This window comes from Tamandua tetradactyla, chromosome 5 (assembly GCF_023851605.1).
Source record: "Tamandua tetradactyla isolate mTamTet1 chromosome 5, mTamTet1.pri, whole genome shotgun sequence".
Lineage (NCBI taxonomy): Eukaryota > Metazoa > Chordata > Mammalia > Pilosa > Myrmecophagidae > Tamandua > Tamandua tetradactyla.
In genome coordinates this window covers 146,701,673-146,727,824 of record NC_135331.1, presented here as the reverse complement: position 1 = coordinate 146,727,824, position 26,152 = coordinate 146,701,673, and the positions used below count along the sequence as shown (strand labels likewise).

Below are 26,152 nucleotides of genomic sequence, written 5' to 3'. Positions count from 1 at the left end.
ATGCTTGGTGAAGTAACCAAAGCACACAAGAACAAAAATCATGTCATATCACTTTTAAGAAATGACTAGAAATAGCAAATTTGCAAATAGAAAGCAAATTATAGGTTGGGAGTGGGGTAGTATTTATTTTAAACAAAAAAATTATGCCCAAGGCAGAAGAAACCCTAAAGATAAATGTAAGAGCTTTGAATGTTTCAAAGAAATTTTATCTTAAAAAAGAAAAGGCTACTTTCACCTTTAAAGATAAATAAATTTATCTTAAAAATTTTTTTTTAATAAAGGGACTTCTAAGAGTTCTCCTCCCTAAGTCACTCATTTCCTGATGCCTCTGGCAGGGGTATGGCACCTGGGAACAAAGATATCCCTCTTGTAAAATGAGGGGTCTCAGGTGCACGGGTGGTTCAGTGGTAGATTGCTCACCTTCCATGTGGGAGATCCAGGTTCGATTCCCAGACCATGAACCTGAAAAAAAAATGAGGGACTGGACAGATGGACTTAAAAGGCCCTACCTACTCTGATAGCCTAAGTCTCCTTGGGGGAGGAGGGAAAGTCACAAAAGGGAGGAGAGAACAGCTAAAGTCTGTTTCACGTCATCAGAACGGACCATCGAGATCATAGTTGGCTGACTTAACATGGCAGAGTAGATTAAGCATACTTGTCATTTTCGGTGGCTTTGCATCCTAAATTTACTGTGTGTATTTTATATCTGTCTTTCTTATTATTTCTATCACATACATGTATTAAGTGCTCTGCCACGGGTGTCAGGGAAACCATGGGGTTTCTTGACCAGGAAATAAGTACACTGTTGAGTGTGCTACTCATAAAATTGACTTGTCAATTTTGCTTTTGGAAACTTGACTCTCAGAGCCTGTGATTAAGTGGCTGGATTTGCTGGCACCATAATTACCCATTCGTGTCTCTTTCCTCATATGAAGAGAACTGATTATAGTTTTTATAGGTGATGTGATTAAGGAATTGGTTTTGTCATGAGTTCAGTATCTTACTGCCTTGTTTTTTTTTTTATCATTTGGAACTGTGAAGTGTGATTTTGATGGAAGGCAAGAAAGACATTTTTAATCAATTTAATTAGAGAGCAGCTTGCTGAGAAATGGTAAATGGAAACTTGATGTTTAGAAAATGCATGTAAATTTTTTTCTGCCACTTGGCCTCATGCCTTCATTTTGCTGTAATGACTTCAGTTGGCCCTGACTTACATTTTTTTGTTGCTGTTGTCACAGGAGAAGGCTGCAGCTGAGATGTGGCAGAGTTATCTGGTCTTAACTGCACCTCTTTCACAACAGTTGTGTGAACAGCTTCGCCTCATATTAGAGCCTACCCAGGCAGCCAAGCTGAAGTAAGTCTCCATTGGAAGATCACATGCTACTTAGTTGAGCTGACTTCTGGGTTGCCATCTCTGCCACAAAGGCACTGGTGCAATGTTCCTTACACTGTTCTTGTGTTGTTATTCTGTCACATAAGTTTCTCTGATGTTTGGTATGAATAGTTTCTTTTATTCCTTAGTATCTGATGGGCAACCAAATCAATAGGCTAAGTCCTCGATCTTAGGGTTTGCTCCTATGAAACTTATTCCTGCAAAGGATAGGCTAAACCTACTTAAATTAGGCTTAAGAGTCACCCCTAGAGAACCTGTTTAGGTGCTGCCTCAAAGCCAACTAAGCAGGTAAACTCATTGCCCTTCCCACTATCTGGGACATGGCTCCAGGGATGAGCTTGGACCCAGCATCATGGGATCAGAAAGCCTTGATCAAAAGGGGAAAGAGAGAAATGAGATAAAGTTTCAGTGGCTGAAAGACTTCAGAGTCAAGAGGTTACTCTGGAGGTTATTTTTACGTGTTATGTAGATATCCCTTTTTAGTTTATGGTGTTTTGGAATAGCTGGAGGGAAGTACCTGAAACTGTTGAGCTGTCTTCCAGTAGCCTTGATTCTTTTCTTTTCTTCTTTGTTAAGGTTTACAATAAAAATATTAAAAACAAACATACAAACATTCTATACATGGTGTACAATCAGTGGCTCACAATATCATCACATAGTTGTGTATTCATCGCCATGATCATTTTGTTTGAACATTTGCATTACTCCAGCAAAAGAAATAAAAAAAACACCTCATACATACCATACCCCTTAGCCCTCCCTCTCATCAACAAGTATTTCAGTCCACTCAATCTATTTTAACCTTTGTTCCCCCTATTATTTGTCCCACTTCTTATCCATACCTCCCACTTACCTGTCCATACCGTAGATAAAAGGAGCATTAGACAAGGTTTTCACAGTCACACAGTCACACATTGTAAAAGTAAAATCAAGGCTACTGGGGCCATATTTCTTGAAGATGATTATATAGCTTTTACAATGTGACTGTGAGATTGTGAAAACTTTGTGTCTGATGCTCCATTTATCCAGGGTATGGACAGATGAGTGAAAAATATGGATCGTAAATAAATAATACGGGTAATAAAAGGTAAAATAAATTGGGTAGACGGAAATACTAGTGGTCAATGAAAGGGAGGGGTAAGGGGTGTGGAATGTATGGGCTTTTTCTTTTTCTGGAGTGATGCAAATGTTCTTAAAAATGATCATGGTGATGAATATACAACTATGATGAAAATGTGAGCCACTGATTGTACACCATGCATGGACTGTATATGTATATTGACGACTTGTCAATAAAAATATATATTTCAAAAAAAAATTGGCTGAGCCTTTCCATATACCTCCAGGGTGTACTTGCCATGCATTGCTCACCTTTCCAAAGATGTTTCCAAAATCAGAGCTCTAGAAAAGATAAGCCAAGACCTAATATTCTATGCAAACAACTTTTCCCTAAATTTTAAATGTCTCAGCTTTTTTAGAGGCACCTAATTATTATTGCCACATACATATCCAATTTTTAACTGACAACACTTAATTGTGCCCAGTTCCTAGTTATTTGATTTAGTTTATAAGGTATTATTGCTGTGATCTTGTCATTAATGAAAATAGTAGTTGTTAAGTAATTTTTGCTCCTTTTTGGGTAAATTTAATAGAGGAGACTATCGAACTGGAAAGCGACTGAATATGCGGAAGGTCATTCCATATATTGCTAGTCAGTTTCGGAAAGACAAGATTTGGCTTCGAAGGACCAAGCCGAGTAAACGCCAATATCAGATATGTTTGGCCATCGATGACTCCTCAAGCATGGTAGACAACCATACCAAACAGGTGAGAAAGAGAAATGTAGTGGTAACATAATAAGAAATTAGTACCAGACCATTTTCCATAAGCCAGCTGTTGTATAAAAGTGAACTGGCAAAAACCACTTTGAAAAACCAATTAATCTATTCTGAGATGTGGTGCCCTGTTTGAGAAGATCTAAAATTTCAAAAGAATTCATAAGGGCAGTTTCTTGATGCCTCAAATATTGTGGTCTGTCTTTAAAATTTTAGTTTTCTATCTTAACTCTGCTATGCACTGTATTGTTTAGCTAGAGAATAAATAAATCTGGCAATGCTTATTTTCCATAAAATGCAAAGTACAGCCCATTAATTATTCTTTACAACTATGTACAATATTTGAAATATTTTATTTTTAAAAATGTATTCAGTATAATTTTAAGTCTGAAATGATCTAAAGTTAGTATTCAAACAAGACTTAGGACCCTGATTAGGACTACTTATAATACTGCAGTTATAGATACTGAAGAGTTTGTTGTTTCTTGAAGTGATGCTACTATCCAGCATGAGCCCCTGAGCAACCTAAAATGTTTATGTTCTATTGGAAAAGGTTAGAGTGTAACCTCTGAACTGGGATTCTGGTTCTAGTCCCAGCCCCCTCCCCACTCCCCACTTAACTATCATGTGACTTTGGGTAACTTTATTTACTTAAGTGTCACTTTTATCTTCTGAAAAATATGGATTTATAATATACCTGCCTCTCTATAAAGGATTTGAGGATTCAATGAAAAAAATGTATGAAGCATGTTCCTTTTGGTTCCTATTACTTAGTATTATTGTTCAATAGATGTTACTAAAATTATCATCATTATTAATCATCACCATATTCTTGGAAAGAAAAAAACTTTATAGGCCAAATTTTCCAAAATCGCTTTTTTTTTTCAATATGATGCAGACCTTTCCTTAACAATGTGTAGAAGAAGGGTGCTGCAAATGGATTTAGGGTTTTAACATTTGTGGTACTAGGCAGGATAGCTTCAATGATCTTCCCAGGTGCCATATAAAAAATAACATTTTCTGTTGGAATCCTGATGTGAAAAGGATTGGAGAGGTAATGATCTGCAGCATGAGGAGATATTCTGATTGCTCCAATCCGTAACTTTCTGTTTCACAGCTTGCATTTGAATCTTTGGCTGTGATTGGAAATGCTCTAACTCTCCTGGAAGTGGGCCAGATTGCAGTGTGCAGGTAAGGACACATTTTAATCCCAGTGGAAAAAACCCTTTCTCACAACCCTGTTTTATTTTGATCACATGACAAAAAAATAATTCCCATTATGTTTGCTTTTTCTTCTCCAAGTTTTGGAGAGTCCGTCAAGCTGTTACACCCATTCCATGAGCAGTTCAGTGATTACTCGGGGTCCCAGATTTTGCGGCTCTGCAAATTCCAACAGAAGAAAACCAAGATTGCTCAGGTATGCTTGCAAAGTCAAATGGCTCTGCAGAGTTTTTCTTAAACTGTCATAGGAGAGAGAATTTTTAGCACCACCACCTCCACGCCAGTATGGTATCTGGGCAGGTAAAATTTTCGATATAGAATATTCTTAAACTGCAGCCTGTATTATAGGCTTCTTTGTTAACATTTAAAAAAAAAGTGACCCCTTTTTCTCTGTTCCTCAAAAATTGTTTGACTTTGCATCATTGATTTTCTGAGAGCCTTAAAGCATTTTGCAAAGATAACTCCATCTCCTAGTAACCTTATCAGGGTGTCGAGGTCAAATTCTCACCCTTATTTAGCCTATATAAATGATGTGAACTAAAACCAATGTCTTGCTCAAGATGACACAAAAAGTCCAGAACAAAGCATGGGATGTAGTTCTGTGCTCCTAATTCCTGCTCTCATATGGCCAGCCTCTTCCTTAGATTGTAGTGGACATTTTGTGTTTTCTTGCCTTGCCATTTCTTTTTTCCTTATCTTGAAAGAAGACAGGTGTTTAGTTTATTTGAGCAGAGCACCAGTGGGATGTATACCAGAGACCTGTGTCATGTCTGTGCTAGAGAATGCCACTACTCAAGGGGCAAATGCCTCAGTAATGCCTTACTATTACCTATAGTAATAGACAGCTAGAAAGGAACGGTTTGATTGCCCATAGACCCGAGGATGGTTATGCGATAATCACTTAAGTGTCAAAAGTAATTTCAATCTCTATGATAATAGGAAGAGAGATAAAATAGTCTTCTGATTATCTATTTCTGGCTCTGGTTTAGTTTCTAGAGTCCTCAGCCAACATGTTTGCAGCTGCTCAGCAGCTCTCACAAAACATCAGTCCAGGTAAGCTAAATTCTTTCCTCTTTGCTAACAGAATGCTTTCTTGGTCTTTTTATTTGCAAGCTCTTTGATTCATCTCACTGTACTCTGTCACTATTTCAAAAATTGTATGCTCTATAGGAAAAGACATACATAGGACAAGAAGAGGTATTAGGCATTGACGGAATTTTTTACTCCCTTGTTTATTCATTCATTCAGAAATCTGTACTGAACCCATACTTATGATGCTTATATTCGATGGAGAATTTAATGCTAGTATATACTTGACAGGTTAAGTTCAGAGTTGTGAAAGCAAGGTGTGTGGAATTGAGTACAAAGACCATTCTCTAATATCTATTGGGGAAGAGGAGGGCTCTGAACAATGGGGAATTTATTAACTCACAGTTTTGAGGCCAGGAGAAGTCCAAAATTGAGACATCAGTCCTCAAAGTCTGTAACATTCTGGTGCTGGCTGCCACAATCTGTGGGGTTCCTTTGCTTGTCTCTCTTCCTCAGGTCACATGGTCATGTCCTCTCTTTTCTTGTATCCACTGTTGTGGTTTCAGTTGACTTCTGGCTCTTTCATGTGGCTTTCTCTATTATACTGTAATATTTTAATAACAGAAAAGCAGGGAGGGGCACATATAACCAGATAATCCAACCATAATTGATTTAGGGCTTGAAACACACCAATTCTTTAGCAAACCCTTTCCGAAAACCAGTGAATCTTGATTATATCATGGAGAAAATTCCCTGTTTGAAGTCATTGGCATCTCTTGTAACATTTGCTAAAAACTTCGGGGATGGGGAGGGGTAGAAGAGGAGAGAGACAGGTTCAGGCACTATAATATGTAGTTGGAAAAATTATAATTAAGTTTTTAAAACATTTGTTATTCACTGTGTTTATTTTAATTGTTCCCTTCCATTTAAGCTTTGTTTAAATGAGTCAGTTTCAAGAAAAATGTTAGTAAGTATCAGGTATAAAGAATTGACAAAAGTCGGAAGGTGATACACAATTTGGAAAAGACAGTACCAGATTTCTGATTTGGACATTTTGTTCTAACAGCCTCCTAGTACCGTCATTTTTGTAGTGCATAGCCAGAAGCATGTATTTTAATTCTCTATGTGTTGCTCTTTAATGAAGTTGTCCTAAATCTGACATTCCCTGAAGCACTATTGGGAAATTCTGCTTTATTGGTAACTTAGTGTATCTTTATCTATACAACTTTATTTCTGACTCAAGGTATATCCTAAGTAAAAAATCTCATTGCATGTTCCTTTGGTCTGTGCCCAGAATTCATGTTTGATTTTTTTAGTACAGAGAAAGCCTGTACTAATCTGTCTTAATTTTGAGTTGTTAAAAAATGGATTTTCTGTTCCCTTTCTTCCTCTCCTGTGTTCTATTACAGAAATTGCACAGCTCCTCCTGGTCGTCTCTGATGGGCGAGGTCTTTTCCTCGAGGGCAAAGAAAGAGTCCTAGCAGCAGTTCAGGGAGCCCGGAATGCTAACATCTTTGTCATTTTTGTTGTGTTGGACAATCCTAATTCACGGGTGAGTGACTGCTAAAAGCCACTTTTCAGGGGATAAAGTGGTGATTTCTTTTAACGTGTTCAACCTGTTGGGTTGCTCCAGCATACTCAGCACTCCCAGCATTCGCAAAGTTCTGTCAGGCAGTCTAAGTATTTTCTCATTTAACCTTCACCATAGCAAGTATGGTAGGGATAATTATTACAGAAGCACAGAGAATGTACAGGTAGTGAACAGGAGAGCCAGATTCAGGCTGACTCCAGAGGCCATCTTCCCTACTCTGTGCCGACCCTTTTCCTAAGTTCTCTTTACTCCACATCACTGCAGTAATTGCAGCCTTGAGGATGGGCCCTGTTCACTCTGAAACCAGCCCTTTCCACACTACTTTGTCTTTCAATAGTGTCCTCCTCACAGCAGGAAGCATCAGTAAGCTGAGAGAAATATGCCCACAGGACAGTTCGGTTCCAGGGGTAGGTTGTCTGTACAGGTTACCAGAAGGGCTTGACAGCAAGCAAGGTGAAGATTAATGTGAATTATTCCATTTAGAGAATGGGAAACACCACTGTAGGGAAATGAGTTTTCTTGGCCACTCCCTTCCTTCCCTTTCAGTGTCCATTCTGGAAGGGGATGTTCAAAGAGATTAGCTGCCTTCATGAAACTTCTGAAAATGCTGTCTTCTTTAGTAATAAAAGGAAGTTTTATAATCAGAAATTGAATAAAGGGGATTTTAAAATTTTCAACAGAAATGATAATGGAAGAGTTAGCCAAAGTCACTGATTTTCTTTTTCTTCTTTTTATTTCAAACATGTCTCTTGTTGACAGGATTCCATCTTAGACATTAAAGTACCAATATTTAAAGGACCTGGAGAGATGCCTGAGATCCGATCCTACATGGAGGAATTCCCATTCCCATTCTACATAATTCTTCGTGATGCGAATGCGCTTCCTGAGACGCTCAGTGATGCTCTCAGACAGTGGTTTGAGTTGGTGACAGCCTCTGACCATCTGTAGAATAGAAAGAGTGCAGTCCAAATATGAGTGCATATTTCAACCAAAATGCCACAATTTTTGTCCAGGTACTCCCAATTGGACAGCTGTTTCTGAACTCACAGCTCTAAAATAGGATGTTCTTTTATCTTAACTTAGATCTGACATAAAAAAAATTCATTGGCTACAGAAAATCTTATTGCAATGTACATTTTTATCTGCAACATGATTTTAGAGCTTAGAGAAAGCTCTCTGGCTTCCCGTTTTGCCTAGGGTAAGATTCTTATAATAACCGGGGGCAGGGACAGAGCATGCGGCACGTGTCAAGTCTTGGATGCCAAGAAGAACCATGGCCTCTTCTAGAAGCCCTGGCCCAAGAGAAGACCACGCCCCAGGACTTTCCTTTGCAGGAATCCTAGACCCTGCCCTTGAGGAAGCTGCCAGGAATGTGGGATCGTGCCTGTCCTAGGGACAAAGGACCAAAGGAAGCTGCTGTTTCAGCCCTATTCTAAGGCCCTACTTTCCCAAGCCCACAGTGTATACCCAAAAGCTGTTATGTGGCTGAAACAGCTGCCATTTTCTAGTTTGAGTGTGCATTTTCTTATTGTGCTTGATACGAAAGGAACTACCTTCTCTTAGAAGGGAGGAAGCTTGTGGTATGTGTGTTCTCTAACGTAACCGGGCATCACAGGTGCCCAAGTGAAAATGATCCTTGGGCTGTGTAAAAATGAAGTGGCTTTTCAGTGTCCTCTTTCACATTTGCTGCTTCGGGAGACTATGCAATGATGAAAAAGATGATTTCCCTTTGTTTAGTTCATTCTCTCAGTGCCATAGTCCCTGTTATTGTAGTAATTTATTTCCTTAGTTCATGAATCATTCCTCACACTGCTTTCAAGCTGGACTGAGCCAGTCTCATTCTGGAAAAGAAATGCTGTATCCAAAAGAACTAAGCAGCTATATCTTTAATTTTCGTTTTTCCATTTAAAATATAACAGTGGTTTTTAGACAGTTTTTACTTGGCCAGAAGCAGTGTCTGAATACTTGAAACTGTGTGCTGTGTTCTGTTTCACATCCTGATTATCAGAATGTTCCTTTGTAGGCAACATACCATGATGTGATCACCTGTCTCCATGTATGTTATCAAGTTACACTGTGAAGTATGCCGCTCTCTTTGAGGTGGTTTCAAAGACACAGATTGCTTGTTGTTTAACCAAGTGTCCTAAAGCATGTATCTGAAGTTATATCATTATTTTTTATTCTAAAAAGCTATGCAGCTTATATTCTGAAAACTATTAAAAATATACCACTGTTGATGCAATTTGTGGCCATTTTTTAAATTTACAATGAACTCTGTAAGACAACCAATTTTACACATCAGAAATGGTATCAAAAGTATGAATTACAGCACAGACAACTATGAGATGGGCATAAAACAAAGCTGAAGTGGACAGGCAAGCAATTTCTCTTTTTAATTTATTAACACTAGTTTGAATTTCACAGTGTTATATATACCATGTAGGGAAAAATAAGACTAATTCCCTTGCCCCCACTCCACTCTAATACACTGCTATTTTACTCTTGGAACTTTGCTAATTTATTCTCCAACCTCCTTCTCAACAAACCTCATCATATCTTAAAGAAGAACTGACTAGAGAAGTGGACAATAAAATAAGAGTTCATCAGGGAGAGGGAGAACCAAAGAAATAGAACCCACTAAATCTGGCCAAATAGCACCTTATGGATTCTTCTCAGTAGCGCAAGTTCAGAATCCTGGGGAGTCCTGTGGGTAGGGGGTACAAATAAAGGTTAAATCCACTGTTATGTTTGCTAGCTACCGGAATGCAATATACCAGAAACAGAATGGCTTTTAAAAGGGGGAATTTATTAACTTGCAAGTTTACAGTTCTAAGCCTGTGAAAATGTCCCAATTAAAACAAGGCTATAAAATTTGTCCAAATTAAGGGAACAAGAGGTTACCTTCGCTCAAGAAAGGCCAATGAAGTTCAGAACTTCTCTCATCTAGAAAGGCACATGGCAAACACGGCAACATCGGCTAGCTTTCTCACCAGGCTTCTTGTTTCATGAAGTGGATCTCAGGGGCATTTCCTTCTTCATCTCCAAAGGTCTCTGGCTGTGTGGGCTCTTGGGTTCTTGTGGCTCTGCTTCTCTCCAAAATGCTCCCTCTTTTAAAGATTCCAGTAAATTAATCAAGACTCACCTGGAATGGGTGGAGTCACACCTCCCTCTAATCAAGCGCCACATCGCCATGGAGACAATCTAATCAAAAGATTCCAACCCACAGTGCAGAATAGGGATGAAAAGAAACGGTTGTGCCCACAAGATTGGATCAGGATTAAAGCATGGCTTTTTACCACACATAATCCTTTGAAACCAGCACACCCGCTAATGCACATCCAAAATTAGGAATCCAACAAATGCTGAAAGTCAAGAAGCAGTGGGTTTCTTGACTTTCTTTTTTATTTTTGGACACATCATAAACTGACATAACACAGGTAGAGGAAGAAAGCTAAACAATTTGCCAGATTAAAGTGATAGACTAGAACAAAGAAAATCTGGCCCAGTTTTTCTAGAAATCTCCTTCCTCTCTTGAAGGTGTGAGATGAGAGCCCCTAGTTGAACAAATCCTATTTCTCTCTACACCCTTGCTCCAATGAAATTCACAGCAGGTTCCCTTGTGAAGAGCCCACTCTCCTAAGCAGATGGAGTTACAAATGAACACCCATAGCCACATACACTGAAAGGTGAAATAAAAGCAGCAAGACCATCCAAGAATACTACATGTACTGCTAGAATAAATTCCTTTAAAAGTCAAGCCTAGGGAGCACATTCTTAATGGACTCTCTGACAGAAAAGAGTAAAAGGTAGGCTAAGGGAGTGATCTTGTCTGCTTGTATGTGTCAGCTTTTACTAGTTCATGCAGTGCTAACATTACTCCACAACATCAGCAGCTTAATAAACAGCAAGGCTTTATTCTCACTAGTGTTCAAATTCATATTGTGACCCTCCTCCATGCCCTCTTCATTCCAGGACCAAGGTCAAAAGAAAAGTCTCTTGTCTGTGACATGATGGCATATGTTCCTTCCACTCACATTCTACTGACAAAAGCAAGTCACGAGGCTGAGGTAGCTTCAATGTGGCGGAAAATTTGTTCTTTCAGCAGGGATGGGTCTGGTAGATAAAAACCAATATAATGACTATGATACAGTCTGTCATATCTACCTTTAATTGACAGGACTAAATCTGAGCTTCCCAAGTTGGTGATTCCCTTGGACCTGGGGTAGTTCTTGGGGTCTGGGCCAGTAGGAATTCTAGTAAGCAAGTTACTGCAGCAGATACCCCCATAGCACCATTTTCAATTTGTGCTGGGAGGGAAAAGAAGCACAGGAGCAGTCACAGGACTATCAGGAACTGACGGGGTCAAAGCGGGGGCCCTGCCCCAGGATAAGAAGCATGATATACCTGAGTCACTTGAAGTTACTGAGGATCTAGGCTGCCATCCCTTCCTGCAGTAGGGAAGGGCTTGCACTGAAGGAGAGAAGTCAACTTGCCATGTTCAAGCTGACTGTGCTCCTCAGGTTTTCCTGCCTTTCTCTGTTGACATGGTCTCCCAGGCCAAGTAGATTAATGCTGATACTTAAGAGTAGCGGAACATAAATGTTCTTCAGGCACTTTTTCTTAATAATCTTCCTTTTGACAACTTCACTTCTCCCATGGTCTCAATCATCATCTAAGCAAAAGACCTGCAAAAATCTCCCTCAAGAATTCCATCAAAAACATTTGCATCACTCCAGAAAAAGGAAAAAAAAAAATCCATCAAGGCCAATTCTCAATTATATTCAGATGCCTGCTGGTGCTCTACCTAGGTAACAGACTCTTCAAATACATCATGTTTAAAATGCAATCTTATGCTCCACTCCTCCACCTCAAAACTGTTTTCCAACATTGCCCATCTGGTTGCCCACTCCAAAAGCCACCCAGGACAGAAACTTGGAACTCAACCTACACATCTGCTCTACTCCCCCCTTTACATATCCATTTACACCACAATCAAATTAATCATCTTGTCCAATCTAACATGTGGACGTAAATCTTATCCTTTCTTCCCTTCTAGGTCTCTACAGTAGCTGGAGCTTTTTAGCCTGGATTATTTTGATGGTATCCTGACTAATCACTTTTTTTGTTTCTGCACAAACCCGCAACATTCAAGGAGATCTTTCTATAATCCCTCTAGCTAAAAAACCCTTGGGGACAATACACAGAATGGTAGAAAATAGTTTCAAACCCTATTTCAGGTAAAGGTTTAATGTCCAGAACATATAAAGAACTTTTACAATGCAACAACAACAAAAAAACAGTCCAACTAAAAAACGGGCAAAGGTCTTGAATAGACCTTTCTCCAAAGAATGTATACAAATAGCCAATAAACACGTGAAAAGATGCACGGCATCATGAGCCATTAGAGAAATGTAAATTAAAATAAGATAACACCTCACACATACGAGGATGACTTAAAAAAACAAAAAAATTGCTGGAGAGGATGTGGAGAAACTGAAGTCTAGTGCATTGTTGGTGGCAATGTAAAGTGGTGCAGTTATATGGAGAGCAATACGGTGGTTACTCAAAAAGTTAAATATGGAAGGACCATTTGCTCAGCAATCTCACTTCTAGGTATATATCCAATGAGTGAAAACAAGGTTGCAAACAGACATTTGAATACCAGTGTTTAAAGCAGCAATTTTCACAATAGCCAAAAGCTGGAAATAACCCAAGTGTTCAACAAATGAATGGATAAAATGTGGTAACTACACAATATTTGGCCATAAGAAAAATGATGCTTGTCTTACATGCTTGAAAACATTGTGATCAGTGAACTAAGCAAGACTCATAAAGGCAAAAATTGTGTGGTATCACTTAGAAGAGATGACTGGAAAACAAATTCACAGAGGTAGAAAGCAGATTAGAGGTTATTGGGAGAAGGGGAGGGAGAAAGGAGTGTTTGCAAAAATAAAAAAAAAATGTAATATTAAGAGGAAAAAAGCACATTAAAATGAATTTTTCACAATGCCAATACATGTTATAAACATATAAACCAACTGACATGACTATACCTTATGTAAAATAAAAGCATCAAGAAAACTTTGGAAAAAATGAAAGGAATACACTAGTATCATGCAATGTAAACTCACTTTTCAGCCCAAGGAATATCAAGTAGGTTAAAACAAGGAGAAAATGTTTATGCTTACTGTACTTAATATTTATACCTTAACATACATGTGTATATATGTATAAATATAATTTAGGAACCCTATATTCTAAAAACAACTTTTCATCAGTATGCATGCCACATTTACCACAATTGACTATATGTAAGGCAAAGAAGGAAAGCTTTCTGAATTCCAAAATTTGGACAATATTTTCTACCAGAACGCAATAAAACCAGAAAGTAAAAGCCAAAAATATTAACATGCCCTCTGAAAAAACTGTCAGTTACCTCCTGTTTCTAAGTTCAAATTTGGAGTTTGTTGTTTCATGTTTTTGAGGACTATAAAATATTTTGGGTATTTAGAGTACTTTAGAACACAGAGAAAGGTGGGAAGATTAAAAGTTATTTTTACAAAAAAGTATAATAATGTAAAAAGTAGGAAAAAAATAGATGGAAAAAAAAAAGCCTTACAGAACTGCATGCTGTGAAGAGGGTACTAGTCAAGCTTCTTAGTAATGGCCTACATAAGGCTCGTGCCTGACTCCTAACTCACCTCTCCCAGCATCCCTACCATACTGTATGATCTGGTCACAGCCTACCACTTAAGATCCTGCTCCTGGAATGTACCAGCATTCCATGTGCTAACTGGAATCCTCTTTCTAACCTTGCCTGCTCAGGTACGCCCGCTAGGAAGAATGAGCTTCCACTGTATGATGTTTGACATGTCATCTGTAACACGGATTGAATACATTGGGTACGTCTATGTTTTCCTACCTAAAGTGTGAGTCTGTGAGGACAGGGAGCACATACAGGATTGTATTACCAGTGTCTGGTACGTGTATTTCTGGATGAGAGAACAAAATGTAAAAATTTGTAGATTCAGCACTATTTTAAAGTTCCAGTAAAGATCCTAATTCAATTTGGAGGAAATGATCTAAACACCTACAAAGCATAAGAAAAGATTCTCTTAAGAAACTATAGTAGAGACCCGGCAATACCATTGCTAGGTATCTACTCAGAGGACATGAGGGCAAGGACACAAACGGATATTTGCACACCAATGTTTATAAGCAGCATTATTTACAATTGCGAAGAGATGGAAACAGCCACAATGTCCATCAACAAATGGCTAAACAAACTGTGGTATATACATACGATGGAATATTATGCAGTCGTAAGACAGAATAAAGTTATGAAGTATGTAACAACATGGATGGACCTGAAGGACATTATGCTGAGTGAGATTAGCCAGAGACAAAAGGACAAATACTGTATGGTTTCACTGATACAAACTGACATTAGTGAATGAAGTTGGAGAATGTCATTGGTAACAAGATATTGGGTAATTAGAGCTGAAGGGATACAGGTTGTGCAACAGGACTGAATGTAAAAACTCAGAAATGGATAGCACAATACTACCTAACTGTAATACAATTATATTACAACACTGAATGAAGCTGAATGTGAGAATGATCGAAGGAGGAGGGCTGGGGACACGAAGGAAATCAGAAAGATAGACAATAAAGACTCATGGTGAGAAAGGGGGAAAATTCAACTTCTCCAAGTTGAATTCTTGATATTCTCACAAGCAGTACGGACAACCAAAACTAGAGGCTGAGCACCCAATCTTGGGATTTATTCATATGAAACTTAACCCCACAAAGGATAGGTCAAGCCTACTTAAAATTAGGCCTAAGAGTCACTCCCAAGAGAACCTCTTTGCTGAGGTTGCTGAGATGTGGCCTCTATCCAGCCAACATGACGAGCAGTCTCACCACCCTCCCCCTCTCTGCGTGGGACATGACTCCCAGAGGTGTGGACCTTCCTGGCAACATAGGACAGAAATCCTAGAATGAGCTGAGACTCAACATCAAGAGATTGAGAAAACCTTCTCGACCAAAAGGGGGAAGAGTGAAATGAGACAAAGTGGCAATGGCTGAGAGATTCCAAACAGAGTCGAGGGTTATCCTGGAGAATATTTAATGCATATCTCTTACACATTAAACAGATATCACCTTGTTAATCAAGATGTAATGGAGAGAAGATGGCGGCTTAGTAAGGTATGCACGTCTTAGTTCCTCCTCCAGAGAAACTACTAGGTGACCAGAAACAGTGCAGAACAGCTCCTGGGGCCACGGCAGGGACCGGACACACAGCGTACCCCAGTCTGGACTGGCTGGACCAGCTATGAGACTCCGCTGCGGTGAGCTCCACGAGCGGTGCGACTTCCCCGGGCCGCAGCGGCCGGCAGCCAGCGCCCCTCCCTCCCTCCTTCCCGGACCGGCTGAGAATCTCGGAGAGGCAAGTTCCCCAAGCCGCGGCAGCCGGTGCCCCTCCCCCACAGGCGGCTTCCTGGTCCGGCGGAGAGTCTCGGATCAGCGAGCTCCCCAAGCCGCGGTGGCCGGCGCCCCTCCCCCACAGGCGGCTTCCCGGTCCGGCGGTGAATCTCGGATGAGCGAGCTCCCCAAGCCGCAGTGGCCGGTGGTCAGTGCCCCTCCATCACAGGTGGCTGCCCGGAGGGAGAGGAAGGAGTCTCTGACAGTGGCAGGGACTGGGTCCAACCAAACACCAATAGTGGCATTAATAAAGGAGCCACAAAATCTTTTACTGGTGGGACCCGCAGACAGACAAGCACCACATACTGGGCAGGATAAAAAAAACAGAGCCCAGAGACTTCACAGGAAACTCTTTCAACCTGCTGGGTCTCACACTCAGGGAAATCTGATTAAATGTCCAGACGCCAGCAATAAATAACAAATCACACCAGGAAAATTGAAGATATGGCCCAGTCAAAGGAACAAACCACTAGTTCAAATGAGATACAGGAGCTGAGACAACTAATTCTGAATATACGAACAGAAATGGAAAACCTCTTCAAAAACCAAATCAATAAATTGAGGGAGGACATGAAGAAGGCAAGGGATGAACAAAAAGAAGAAATGGAAAGTCTGAAAAAACAAATCACAGAACTTATGGGAATGAAAGATACAGTAGAAGAGATGAAAAAAACAATGGAAACCTACAATGGTAGATTTCAAGAGACAGAGGTTAGAATTAGTGAACTGGAGGATGGAACATCTGAAATCCAAAAAGAAACAGAAACCATAGGGAAAAGAATGGAAAAATTTGAGCAGGGGCTCAGGGAATTGAATGACAATATGAAGCGTACAAATATACATGTTGTGGGTGTCCCAGAAGGAGAAGAGAAGGGAAAAGGAGGAGAAAAGCTAATGGAAGAAATTATCACTGAAAATTTCCCAACTCTCATGAAAGACCTAAAATTACAGATCCAAGAAGTGCAGCGCACCCCAAAGAGAATAGACCCAAATAGGCGTTCTCCAAGACACTTACTAGTTAGAATGTCAGAGGTCAAAGAGAAAGTGAGGATCTTGAAAGCAGCAAGAGAAAAACAATCCATCACATACAAGGGAAACCCAATAAGACTATGTGTAGATTTCTCAGCAGAAACCATGGAGGCAAGAAGTCAGTGGGATGATATATTTAAATTACTAAAAGAGAAAAACTACCAACCAAGACTTCTATATCCAGCAAAATTGTCCTTCAAAAAAGAGGGAGAAATTAAAACATTTTCAGACAAAAAGTCACTGACAGAATTTGTGACCAAGAGACCAGCTCTGCAAGAAATACTAAAGGGAGCACTAGAGTCAGATACGAAAAGACAGAAGAGAGAGGTGTGGAGAAGAGTGTAGAAAGAAGGAAAAGTAGATATGATATATATAATACAAAAGGCAAAATGGTAGAGGAAAGTATTACCCAAACAGTAATAACACTAAATGTTACTGGACTGAATTCCCCAATCAAAAGACATAGAATGGCAGAATGGATTAAAAAACAGGATCCTTCTATATGCTGTCTACAGGAAACACATCTTAGACCCAAAGATAAACATAGGTTGAAAGTGAAAGGTTGGGAAAAGATATTTCATGCAAATAACAACCAGAAAAGAGCAGGAGTAGCTACCCTAATATCCAAAAAATTAGACTTCAAATGTAAAACAGTTAAAAGAGACAAAGAAGGACACTATATACTAATAAAAGGAACAATTAAACAAGAAGACATAACAATCATAAATATATCGCACCGAATCAGAATGCCCCAAAAAACGTGAGGAATACACTACAAACACTGAAAAGGGAAACAGACACATCTACCATAATAGTTGGAGACTTCAATTCCCCACTCTCATCAATGGACAGAACATCTAGACAGAGGATCAATAAAGAAACTGAGAATTTGAATATTACAATAAATGAGCTAGACTTAACAGACATTTATAGGACATTACACCCCACAACAGCAGGATACACCTTTTTCTCAAGTGCTCATGGATCATTCTCAAAGACAGACCATATGCTGGGTCACAAAGCAAGTCTCAACAAATTTAAAAAGATTGAAATCATACACAACACTTTCTGAGATCATAAAGGAATGAAGTTGGAAATCAATAATAGGCAGAGTGCCAGAAAATTAACAAATACGTGGAGGCTCAACAACAACACACTCTTAAACAACCAGTGGGTCAAGGAAGAAATTACAAGAGAAATTAGTAAATATCTCGAGGCGAATGAAAATGAAAACACAACATATCAAAACCTATGGGACGCAGCAAAGCAGTGCTAAGAGGGAAATTTATTGCCCTAAATGCCTATATCAAAAAAGAAGAAAGGGCAAAAATTCGGGAATTAACTGTCCACTTGGAAGAACTGGAGAAAGATCAGCAAACTAACCCCAAAGCAAGCAAAAGGAAAGAAATAACAAAGATTAGAGCAGAAATAAGTGAAATTGAGCACATGAAAACAACAGAGAAAATCAATAAGACCAGAAGTTGGTTCTATGAGAAAATCAACAAGATTGATGGGCCCTTAGCAAGACGGACAAAAAGAAGAAGAGAGAGGACGCAAATAAAAAGATCAGAAATGGAAGAGGAGACATAACCACTGACCTCACAGAAATAAAGGAGGTAATAACAGGATACTATGAACAACTCTATGCTAATAAATACAACAATGTAGAGGAAATGGACAAGTTCCTAGAAAGGCATGAACAACCAACTTTGACTCAAGAAGAAATAGATGACCTCAACAAACCAATCACAAGTAAAGAAATTGAATTAGTCATTAAAAAGCTTCCCAAAAAGAAAAGTCCAGGACCAGACGGCTTCACATGTGAATTCTACCAAACATTCCAGAAAGAATTAGTTCCAACCCTGCTCAAACTCTTCAAAAAAATTGAAGTGGAGGGAAAGCTACCTAATTCATTCTCTGAAGCCAACATCACCCTCATACCAAAACCAGGCAAAGATATTACAAAAAAAGGAAACTACAGACCAATCTCTCTAATGAATATAGATGCAAAAATCCTCAACAAAATTCTAGCAAATTGAATCCAGCAACACATTAAAAGAATTATACATCATGACCAAGTAGGATTCATCCCAGGTATGCAAGGATGGTTCAACATAAGAAAATCAATTAATGTAATACACCATATCAACAAATCAAAGCAGAAAAATCACATGATCATCTCAATTGATGCAGAGAAGGCATTTGACAAGATTCAACATCCTTTCCTGTTGAAAACACTTAAAAGGATAGGAATACAAGGGAACTTCCTTAAAATGATAGAGGGAATATATGAAAAACCCACAGCTAATATCATCCTCAATGGGGAAAAATTGAAAACTTTCCCCCTAAGGTCAGGAACAAGACAAGGATGTCCATTATCACCACTGTTATTCAACATCATGTTGGAGGTTCTAGCCAGAGCAATTAGACAAGAAAAAGAAATACAAGGCATCAAAATTGGAAAGGAAGAAGTAAAACTATCACTGTTTGCAGATGATATGATACTATATGTTGAAAACCCTGAAAAATCCACAACAAAACTACTAGAGCTAATAAATCAGTACAGCAAAGTAGCAGGTTACAAGATCAACATTCAAAAATCTGTACCATTTCTATACACTAGCAACGAACAAGCTGAGGGGGAAATCAAGAAACGAATTCCATTTACAATTGCAATTAAAAGAATTTAATTAGGAATAAATTTAACTAAAGAGACAAAAGACCTATACAAAGAAAACTACAAAAAACTGTTAAAAGAAATCACAGAAGACCTAAATAGATGGAAAGGCATACCGTGTTCATGGATTGGAAGACTAAATATAGTTAAGATGTCAATTCTATCTAAATTGATTTACAGATTCAACGTAATACCAATCAAAATCCCAACAACTTATTTTTCAGAAATAGAAAAACCAATAAGCAAATTTATCTGGAAGGGCAGGGTGCCCCAAATTGCTAAAAGTATCTTGAGGAAAAAAAATGAAGCTGGAGGTCTCACGCTGCCTGACTTCAAGGCATATTATGAAGCCACAGTGGTCAAAACAGCATGGTACTGGCACAAAGATAGATATATGGACCAATGGAATCGAATAGAGTGCTCAGATATAGACCCTCTCATCTATGGACATTTGATCTTTGATAAGGCAATCAAGCCAACTCACCTGGGACAGAGCAGTCTCTTCAATAAATGGTGCCTAGAATTTATTTATCAGAACTGGATATCCATATGCAAAAGAATGAAAGAGGACCTGTATCTCACACCCTATACAAAAGTTAACTCAAAATGGATCAAAGATCGAAACATTAGGTCTAAGACCATAAAACAGTAGAGGAAAATGTAGGGAGATATCTTATGAAACTTAAAATTGGAGGCGGTTTTTATGGACCTTAAACCTAAACCAAGAGCACTGAAGAAAGAAAGAAATAAATGGGAGCTCCTCAAAATTAAACACTTTTGTGCATCAAAGAACTTCATCAAGAAAGTAGAAAGACAGCCTACACAATGGGAGACAATATTTGGAAATGACATATCAGATAAAGGTCTAGTATCTAGAATTTATAAAGAGATTGTTCAACTCAACAACAAAAAGACAGCCAACCCAATTACAAAATGGGAAAAAGACTTGAACAGACACCTATCAGAAGAGGAAATACAAATGGCCAAAAGGCACATGAAGAGATGCTCAATGTCCCTGGCCATTAGAGAAATGCAAATCAAAACCACAATGAGATATCATCTCACACCCACCAGAATGGCCATTATCAACAAAACAGAAAATGACAAGTGCTGGAGAGGATGCGGAGAAAGAGGCACACTTATCCACTGTTGGTGGGAATGTCAAAGGGTGCAACCACTGTGGAAGGCAGTTTGGCGGTTCCTCAAAAAGCTGAATATAGAATTGCCATACGACCCAGCAATACCATTGCTAGGTATCTACTCAGAGGACTTAAGGGCAAAGACACAAACGGACACTTGCACACCAATGTTTACAGCAGCGTTATTTACAATTGCAAAGAGATGGAAACAGCCAAAATGTCCATCAACAGACGAGTGGCTAAACAAACTGTGGTATATACATACCATGGAATATTATGCAGCTTTAAGACAGAATAAACTTATGAAGATGTAATAACATGGATGGACCTTGAGAATATTATGCTGAGTGAGACTAGCCAAAAACTAAAGGACAAATACTGTATGGTCCCACTGATGTGAACGGACATTAGAGAATAAACTTGGAATATGTCATTGGTAACAGAGACCATCAGGAGATAGAAATAGGGTAAGATAATGGGTAATTGGAGCTGAAGGGATACAAATTGTGCAACAAGACTGGATACAAAAACTCAGAAATGGACAGCACAATACTACCTAATTGTAACGTAATTATGTTAAAACACTGAATGAAGCTGCATCTGAGGTATAGTTTTTTTTAATTTTTTATATTTTTATATTTTTTATTTTTTAATTTTTTCTATTATCATTTTATTTCTTTTTCTGCTGTCTTTCTATTTCTTTTTCTAAATCGATGCAAATGTACTAAGAAATGATGAATATGCATCTATGTGGTGATATTAAGAATTACTGATTGTATATGTAGAATGGAATGATTTCTAAATGTTGTGTTAGTTAATGTTTTAAATTAATAATAATAAAAAAAAAAAGATGTAATGGAGAGGCTGGAGAGAACCACCTAAAAATGTAGAGCTGTGTTCCAGTAGCCATGTTTCTTGAAAATGATTGTATAATGATATAGCTTTCCCAGTGTGATTGTGTGATTGGGAAAACCTTGTGTCTGATGCTCTTTTACCTATCTTATCAACAGACAACTAAAACATATGAAATGAAAATAAACAATAATAGGGGGAACAAATGTCAAAATAAATTTAGATAGAAATGCTAGTGATCAATGAAAGGGAGAGATAAGGGGTATGGTATGTATTAATTTTTTTCTGTTTTTATTTCTTTTTCTGAATTGATGCAAATGTTCCAAGAAATGTTCATGATGATGAATATGAAACTATGTGATGATATTGTGAATTATTGATTATATATGTAGAACGAAATGATCAATGGTTAAGAATGTTTGCATTTCTTTGTTATATATTTTTTTAATTTAAAAATTAAAAAAAAATAAACTATAGTGGAGTAGTACTGTCAGATAATAAAACAGCACAGCAACAAAAATTACAAACAACAGGAAACTATCCCAAGAAGAAGAAAATACTGAACCTTAAAAGAATTCACCTTATGGTCAAAAAGGAATCATAAAGTCCAGGAAGAAGAATGGATCATTTAATAAGTGCTGGAATTACAGTTCAGTGGCTGGAAAAGAACTTAGATCTGTAATATATCATAAAGAAAAAATAAATTCTAGATAAACATTAATCAAAACATTAATCAAAAAGTTAAAAATAAAGCTGTGACTGAGAGAAAACAGGGAAAAGCATCAAAACAAATGAAAAATACATGTACTCATATAGAGACTTAAAGCTTACGTGTACAAAGAAAATGACCAAAATAATGCGTTAAACAACATAGCAAACAGCTCACATTTTTAGAATAAAAATCCTGATCACAATAAATGGACCAAAGTCACGAACAAATTTCACAAAATAAGTGAAGCTAAAAGTACTGCAGGATATGTAACTACACCAGTACTGAAGTCAGCAATGAACTGCTATTGGTTAACTACTACACAAAATTTGAAAAAGATGGAATGGACAACGTGGTCATGGGTTTAGCATCAATCATACAATACCTGGAAATGCTGAAAAGAGCTAATGCTTACAGAGTACTTTTATGTGCCAGGTCCTGTTCTGAGTCCGTTATATATGCTGAGGAACTCTATGAGATAGATGTTATTATTTTACTCTACAGGCGATGAACTTCGCAAAGAGGTTAGGAACAAAGCACGTAAGAGGGCACCAGGATTCCACATCAGAGACATTTCGGGTCCAAGGCTCAAGCGCTGATTGGTTGCGTTTTAATTCGATATATTTTGGTTGGGGAAAGCAAGTAATATGGCGAAGATTCAGTAACCCTTTCTAGTGATAAATCCTAAGCGCGTGCGGTGTGTTGTGAAGAGGATAAAGTTAACTGAAGAAATGAAAGTTGGAAAAAAAGTTTGGTGCCTCCTTATTAGTGATGAAAAGTGTGCAAAACTGCAGTGGAACGCCATTTAAAGCCTTTTTAAGAACCCATTACAAATGACGACTTAACACTCTGGGAAAACACTGAGTTAGAAAAACCAGGATGAAAATGGGGAGCGGAGGCGGGGGTAGGATGGGGTGGGGGTGGGGGAGCAGGATGAAAAAGTTAAGAGAAATTAATACTTTTAATTATAGAATTTTAACAGTTCGGAGGTACTACCCTAAAACAGCATAGGGTCGTGAAAGGTTTTTCTTCCCTCCCCCTCGTCGTCCCCGCCCCCCAAATTAGCTTCCATTTAAGGAATTCTGAACCACGTGCCAGGCACTGTGCTGTCTTACCAAGCTTATTTCATTCTCACGATAACCTTATGGTGCAGCAACCTTATGACAAAACAAATTACACCGAGGAGAAAAACTAGGTGTAGACGGGAAAAGCGTCTTGCGTAAGGTTAACAACAAACCCTGATTTAGTCCTCAACCAGCCTCAAGCAGCCGGCAAACAGCGCAAGCGTCTCCCGGGAAACCGGGCTCGCCCGCCCCTTGCTGCTCTACTACTTCCGCTCCTGCGTGATGATGCTCCACCCGGACGCACGGCCTGACGGATATGGCCGCTTCCCGCTTGCCGCCGACAACGCTAACTCTAAAGCAGGTACCAGCCATTCTCGCCCGTCTCCCAGGAAAGCTTTCCCGGGTCTGAGCTTCTCGATTCTTCCCTCTCTCTCACCTAGTCTACAGCTTAGGTCTCCGAGGCAATTTAGGGCGGACCCCGGAATGCAGACGCAGCCCATGATCCTTCTATGATTGGCTCACAGCCTGGGGGAGGGGGCGGGACTTCCTGCCACGGGGCTGACAAGGAGGCCCTGTCGGGTGCTAGGCGGGTGGCAGGAGCGCGGGATGGTGGGTGGGAGCTCTTGACTTCTTGGAGCTTGAGCGCCTCAACTATTCAATGGCCACGATAAACACCACGCTGCCTTTTGTACAGAACTATGGTAAGGAACAATTGAGATAACCAGAGCAGTCGAACTGCCTTAATTTAGAAAAGTGCTTCTCTGATCACAGCATCTAGGAGGCTAGTAGCCCCTTTTCCGCCTGATTCAGCTCGCTAGAGCTCGATTTTAAAGTTTCTTAGGTTTGACAAGGAGTAACCTTGTCAAAGATTTTTTTAAATAATTTTTCGAAGGTGTTTTTCTTCGCTTTTTTCAAAACTGGTGAACAAGGAGAGGTTGTCTGGCCAGTTAAGTTGCTAAAGGACAGCTCTCCAGCCTGGTGATTGTGCAGTTGTAATTGTCATTTCCCCCCCCCCCCCCCCGTACAGTTCATGAGAAGGCAACAGGTTCTTCTTCTGTACAGAAGGATTTTACAAGTAATTCGGCAGGTTCCAAAAGATTCCGATCGCAAATACCTGAAGGACTGGGCAAGGGAAGAATTCAAAAGAAACAAAAATGCCACTGAAGAGGTGAGAACAAGACCGTAGTGAGAGGACAGGCCCTAACTCTCTTAAAAATTAGTAGACAGCTTGGAATATAAATGTCACTGAGATGGTATGTCTTTAACATTGCTCATGTATGACTTCCTGTTTACTAAATGTTATTTTTAAATTGAATGCCATTGCTGTACACTCTTCAGTAACATCACCTGATTTATATGTGTATATAAATAAAATAAAGGGTTGTGGGGGTGCAAGGGTAGTTCAGTAGTAGAATTCTCATCGGCCATGTGGGAGACCCTGGTTCAATTCCTGGCCTGTGCACTTCCCAAACAAACAGATGAAAAACCAAACAAACAAAAATTCAGCAAATGGTGCTGCAGTAAGGGGATACTCATATGGGAAAAGAATGAAATGTGACCCCTCCCATACAGCATACAACAAATAAACAAATACATAAATAAATAAAAATAAAGGATTGTAAATATTACTGCATGATGATTTGGAAAGTATGAAGGCATGCTAGGCATTGTGCACCCCTGATTGTCAGTTTCACCTTTCTTAATATACAGCAATTTCAATTCATAGTGATGGTTCTTGACTTTATCAAATAAATGGTAGAGCTGTATCTTGTTTAACCAGATGCAACAGTGACTGGATTTCACTTTCTTCTACAGGACACAATCCGGATGATGATTACTCAAGGCAACATGCAGCTCAAGGAGTTAGAAAAAACACTTGCTTTAGCAAAATCTTAAAGTTCACGTTATTCTGAAGAATTTTCTAAACCTTCATGTACTAGTTGAGCTTAGGCTCAAGGATGGGCAGACCAAAGCCAAGTCAAACTATTTGTATGTACAATACTTTGGTAAATATATCAAATCATGAAGCATGACATGTCATAGACAGCAAGGAAGAGAGCATCAGGACAGTTGCTTTAGTAATGGAAAATACACCCTGAATTTTTTTTTTATCCATGAGTAGGCACCGGAAATCAAACCTGGATCACCAGCATGGCAGGCGAGAACTCTGCCTGCTGAGCCACCATGGCCTGCACTGTACCCTGAATTTTGAAAATGTATCTGGATGTGTCAACTGTTTTTGTAAACAACAAAAGCCAGTAGAAAAAATGCCATGAACACTTGAAAAGAAGCTGAACATGATTAGTTATCAGGGAAATGCGAATCCAAACACAGTGAGATAACACTTTACCCACACTGGCATGTCTATAATAAAAAAGACAGATAATAAATGTTGATGAGACTAGAGAATTTGGAAGTCTTATTACCTTGCACTAGAGGGGATGTAAAATGGTTCAGCCACTTTGGAATCCAAATTGGTAGTACCCGAAAGGTTAAACATAAAGTTGCTGTATAACCTAGCAATTCTACTCTGAGGTATATACCCAAGAGAAATGAAAACCTGTCCACACAAAAATGTGTAAACAGGTGTTCACAGAAGCATCATCTATAGTACCCAAAAACTGGAAACAATCCAAATGTCCATCAACTGGCAAATGGATAAATAAAATGGGATATATCTATTATAAATATTATTTGGGAATAAAAAGGAATGAATTCCGATTTATGCTACAATGTGGATGAACCCTGAAGACATATTGAGTAAAAATTCAGGCACAAAGGAGGAAATACATGATTCCATTTATATAAAATGTTCAGAATTTAGAAATCTATAGAGACAAAAGATAGATTTGTGGTTGCATAGGACAGGGTAGAATGGGGAGTTACTCCTAATGGGAATAGGCTTTTTCTTGAGGGATGAAAATAATCTAAAATGAGACTGTGGTGATGGTTGCACAATCCTCTGAGTATACTAAAATCCATTGAATTATAAATTCTAAATAGGTGAATTGTATGGTATATGAATTGTATTTCAATAAAGCTGTTTTTAGTATGAAACTTTGTAACATATAAGAAGTGACTGAAGCTATTACATAACAAGTCATTTCTCTCTTTAAAATGTGCAATTGG

At 38.8% G+C, this 26,152-nt stretch overlaps 2 protein-coding genes and 1 long non-coding RNA gene across 10 annotated transcripts in view; 2 read left to right on the top strand and 1 right to left on the bottom strand.

Moving 5' to 3' along the window:
* The window catches only part of MDN1 (midasin AAA ATPase 1), a 204,551-nt gene extending 195,247 nt beyond the window's left edge, over positions 1 to 9,304 (top strand). For all 3 annotated transcript variants that reach the window (XM_077162407.1, XM_077162406.1, XM_077162405.1), the window contains 7 exons: positions 1,239 to 1,354; positions 3,046 to 3,220; positions 4,346 to 4,419; positions 4,531 to 4,645; positions 5,439 to 5,502; positions 6,888 to 7,030; positions 7,829 to 9,304. In XM_077162407.1, coding sequence (XP_077018522.1) covers positions 1,239 to 1,354; positions 3,046 to 3,220; positions 4,346 to 4,419; positions 4,531 to 4,645; positions 5,439 to 5,502; positions 6,888 to 7,030; positions 7,829 to 8,017 — 876 coding nt within the window. In that variant the 3' untranslated portion in view covers positions 8,018 to 9,304. The remainder of the gene's footprint in view (positions 1 to 1,238; positions 1,355 to 3,045; positions 3,221 to 4,345; positions 4,420 to 4,530; positions 4,646 to 5,438; positions 5,503 to 6,887; positions 7,031 to 7,828) is intronic.
* LOC143684962 (uncharacterized) overlaps positions 1 to 23,565 on the bottom strand; it is a 25,952-nt gene extending 2,387 nt beyond the window's left edge. The window contains exons 1-4 of one of the 6 annotated variants that reach the window (XR_013176287.1): positions 23,075 to 23,435; positions 10,060 to 10,176; positions 5,882 to 8,011; positions 421 to 462 (exon numbers count right to left, since the gene is read on the bottom strand). This is a non-coding gene — a long non-coding RNA (uncharacterized LOC143684962). Of the gene's footprint in view, positions 1 to 420; positions 463 to 5,881; positions 8,012 to 9,970; positions 10,177 to 23,074; positions 23,436 to 23,459 lie in introns of those variants that run through there. The other 5 variants (XR_013176285.1, XR_013176289.1, XR_013176286.1 and 2 more) reach the window with 5 other exon arrangements.
* Positions 23,260 to 26,152, top strand: LYRM2 (LYR motif containing 2). The gene is made up of 3 exons (XM_077162415.1): positions 23,260 to 23,384; positions 24,051 to 24,191; positions 24,839 to 26,152. Exons 1-3 carry the CDS (start codon positions 23,340 to 23,342, stop codon positions 24,917 to 24,919), a joined length of 267 nt encoding a protein of 88 aa, XP_077018530.1. The 5' UTR covers positions 23,260 to 23,339; the 3' UTR covers positions 24,920 to 26,152.